Genomic DNA, 3673 nt, shown 5'->3' with positions numbered 1-3673 from the left:
TTCTATTCCACTTTAAATTGTGCTCTCCTAGCTGCATCTGGACCTGTAATAAACTGTGTTACCTCTTGCTTGGTGTATGCTCCTTTTTGGATTACTTTGGTGTTCCAGTGATTACATGACTTTGGTGGCCCACTGATACAGTTTCATGCCATGACCACACTCTGTGATGGCATGTGAGAATAACGAGTGAGAAAAGTGAGGCCAGGCCTCCGAAGATTAGGCAGCTTCAGAGGGGTGGTGATGTGGTCATCGTCATGCAGAGAGGTCTGCCTATGCCATGCATCAGTGAAAGCTGGTCATGGCAGTGTAGATGAAATTCAATGTACAAGAGTTCCTCTGCCACCACTGCATCCTCACTTGTAAATCGCTATGTATAGTGATTGATTGCTTCCCAGCTAGTGTACGCTTTATAGATATCATGCAAATATGCATTTCAGAAGCCAGAAATTAAAAGTGTTAACCCGAAGCTCCTAAACCCAAGTTCCTAAACATACAAAATTTGAATTTCTAGAAACTTGGGGTTTTACCTTAAGTTACCCAGGGTAATCCAGATGTGGACCCCTTGCTCACTGTGCTTAGAAGGGCTCAACCTCACCTCACTGATGAGCCCAGGACTCGGCCGAAACAAATGTTTGGGTTTGCTGTCGGTACTCTTGTTCAGAGGAGAATTGCTTAGCCTTTCGGTGCAGTACTGCTTAAGTGGGTGGGACCAGACTGATATGAAAATAGATATTTCTCCTCTGTGAAAGGTACAGCGAGCTAAAACGTGGTTGTAGACCCTCCCGAGTGGGCACCTTCCCATAGTACAGTTTATTTGGCTGTGTTTGTTCTTGGTAGAAGGGGTCCCAGAACTGTTTGTGTTAAAACCTTTCAGTTCTGTAGGCGTCCAGGCTGCCAGGTCCTATGATACTTTTCTTAGAAAGCCCATAGTATTTGTCTATCCACATTTAATCCTTCAATACTCAGCAGGTTGACTACCTTTGAGCAATTTCTTCATAGAACCTTTAACCTCTTTGTTCCTCAGAGTATATATCAGTGGGTTCAGCGCAGGTGTCACTAAACCATAGACAAGAGACACAACCTTTTCATTATCCCTTGAGATCACCGACCTGGGACTCATGTACATTGCTATGGCCGTCCCATAGAAGAGAGTCACCACCGTCAGGTGAGAACTGCAGGTGGAAAATGCCTTGTGTCTGCCAGTGGAGGTCGGCATTCTCAGGATGGTGGAAATGATGTGAATATAAGTCAAGAAGATAAGGGACAGAGGAGCCACAAGAACGATGATAGCAACCACAAAAATCACAGCTTCAATAAAACGGGTATCTACGCATGCTAAGCGCAGCACAGCTGCCAATTCACATATAACATGGTCAATCTTGTTTCTTCCACAAAATGGAGCTGTCATTGTGAAAGACACATGCATAATGGCGATGAGGAACCCACCAGCCCAGGTAGCGATGGTGAGTCTGATGCAGACAGACTTGTTCATAATGAGTTGATAGTTCAGTGGGTTACAGATGGCAACATAGCGATCCCAAGCCATCACTGCCAGAAGAATACATTGGGTTATCCCCAAAGAGAGGCCTATATACATTTGGGAAACACAGCCAATGAATGTAATGGTGTATCTTTCAGAGACCAATCCTTCCAGACATTTTGGAACGTTTGTTGACGCGTAACACAGATCTATAAAGGACAAGTTGCAAATAAAGAAGTACATGGGAGAGTGCAGCCGAGAGTCACCTCTGACCACTGTGATGATGAGGCTGTTTGCAATCAGTGTGACCAGGTAAATTGCGAGGAACACCACAAACAGTACAATCTTTATCTGCGGTGAGAGTGAAAATCCTAGAAGAATGAAGTCCATCAGCAAGCTTTGGTTTCCACTTTCCATCGTGGGGTCCCCTGGCTATCTGAAAGGAAATAGAAAACGTGATGAGCGTTTCTGGGTCATAAAGTGTGTGCACTTCCATGTTCCAATCACTTTATTGATAATGAGTGGGAAGAGGGGGTCTCGGATCACGCCCCTATGCATTCTGAGTCAAGACACACTTCCTGGTTATATTCTGGCATGGCTGCTTTGGGGACAGGGCCTGGCCACAGGGCACGCATGCGGGAATGCCACCAATGAACTATAGCCCTTAGGGCCAGCCCAGGCAGAACCCCATTGGCACTCCATTTTGTATGCCTACCGACTCCATTTTGTTATCTCATAATGGCAGGTCAGCCATGAAACTAAAACGCAAGCCTGCAGCTTTCCTCTCAAGCAAACAAGCTACTCCCCCCACCTCCTCCCCTCTGTCTTCTCTGCAGCCGTCCAGTTCTCATGCGGAGATTGGCTGCGCAAATGCAACAAACTTTGCACTGTATCTTCTGTCTTCCCTCTTACTTCAGTGACCCAGCCACGGCCCAGCTAAAGGCGTGGCAGCAGAAAGTCATTCATCTCTATAAACATGCCCACACTATGCAGACCCAGGCCATAAAGAATACCACCCCCATATCCGTTGAACCTGTTTGAACAACTAAGAATGACCCTCGAGTATGTAATGTTTGTTCGCACCTTAATATGAGAAAATAGAAGTGCCTTGCGTCATTAGAATGAGTTATGCATGAACTGTTTTCATTACACGGAATATTGAATGGATTGCAGTAAATAACAAGTATATTAGTGTGTTACACAAAATATGTATAGTCGCAGCACTAACGTTAGGTCCCATTTATATAAGTGTGAAGTGTATTAAAGTGTAGTATAAGCTTTAATATAAATAGATTGTAAATGTGAAATGTATGATGTAACATGAAAACTCTATATGCCCGCACTATGCAACCTCATTTTGAGCTCAATGTAAATATATGCACAGCTTCATGTAGCTACAACGCAACAATAATATGCCATAACCAGTATGACCCAATCGTGATACTTTGTGCTAAGGCTTGCATGTAAAGAATATAGCAATGGACTGTTTAATCTAGTATAGAAAATAACATGTGTATACACGAGATATCACTGTGAGTTTTATAATCATAAAAGCACATAACCATGTAACGATGATCACACGCTTTAGACGGTCATAATTGCAATGTAATAAGTGTGCACAAAAAGCCTTTATGTAAAAAATGTCACAGCAGGTCCTGTTTCCCCATGCAATGCAGGACTGCACCTCAAAGGTGTTTCGATTCCTCCCCTGCCCCTCATGGTGCCAAGACAGACTAGGAGATGCTTAATGATGTTTAGACAATTTGCCTTTAACCCCCATAGAAAGACTTATGACCATTGTGGTATGTACCTTGTGTGACCCATCCCTTTAATGTGTGATTTAAGCGCTAAAGTTAGCGCCCTCTTTTATTGTACTAGATGGACATTCCAGACCACACAGTGACCTCAAAGTCCTACCTCCTTAAACAGTATATCTAGCATCATACTAAATCACAGTTAAGCTGCTTGTCGATGCATCTAACACTGGGTTTAACAGATGCATTCTGACCTATGCCCAATGATAGTTAATCTGTATTTGAGAAATATCTTTCCTTTGGTGTCAGATTCACAGGTCTCCGAGTATGCCAGACAAGACAGGTTGTAGTGTTAGATTAATGGGAATGTGGGGCCACAAGGGCAATTGTCAAGTATTTATCAATATCTAACCATACGAAAAATTGCCTGACACCGCCT

The 3673-nt window shown here is 43.5% G+C and overlaps 1 protein-coding gene across 1 annotated transcript; it reads right to left on the bottom strand.

Moving 5' to 3' along the window:
- Nucleotides 1-955: 955 nt before the first annotated feature.
- Nucleotides 956-1897, bottom strand: LOC138452707 (olfactory receptor 2K2-like). The gene has a single exon (XM_069605054.1). It carries the CDS (start codon nt 1895-1897, stop codon nt 956-958), a length of 942 nt encoding a protein of 313 aa, XP_069461155.1.
- Nucleotides 1898-3673: the final 1776 nt, after the last annotated feature.

The sequence above is a fragment of the Ambystoma mexicanum genome, chromosome 4p (genome assembly GCF_040938575.1).
Source record: "Ambystoma mexicanum isolate Mex_15411 chromosome 4p, UKY_AmexF1_1, whole genome shotgun sequence".
Taxonomy (NCBI): domain Eukaryota; kingdom Metazoa; phylum Chordata; class Amphibia; order Caudata; family Ambystomatidae; genus Ambystoma; species Ambystoma mexicanum.
The sequence above is the reverse complement of the archived record's forward strand: the minus strand, read 5'-3'. Positions and strand labels throughout refer to the sequence as shown.

Excerpts from the sequence above, each read along its gene's own strand:
- LOC138452707 (XM_069605054.1), bottom strand. The coding sequence starts at position 1,897 with ATGGAAAGTGGAAACCAAAGCTTGCTGATGGACTTCATTCTTCTAGGA.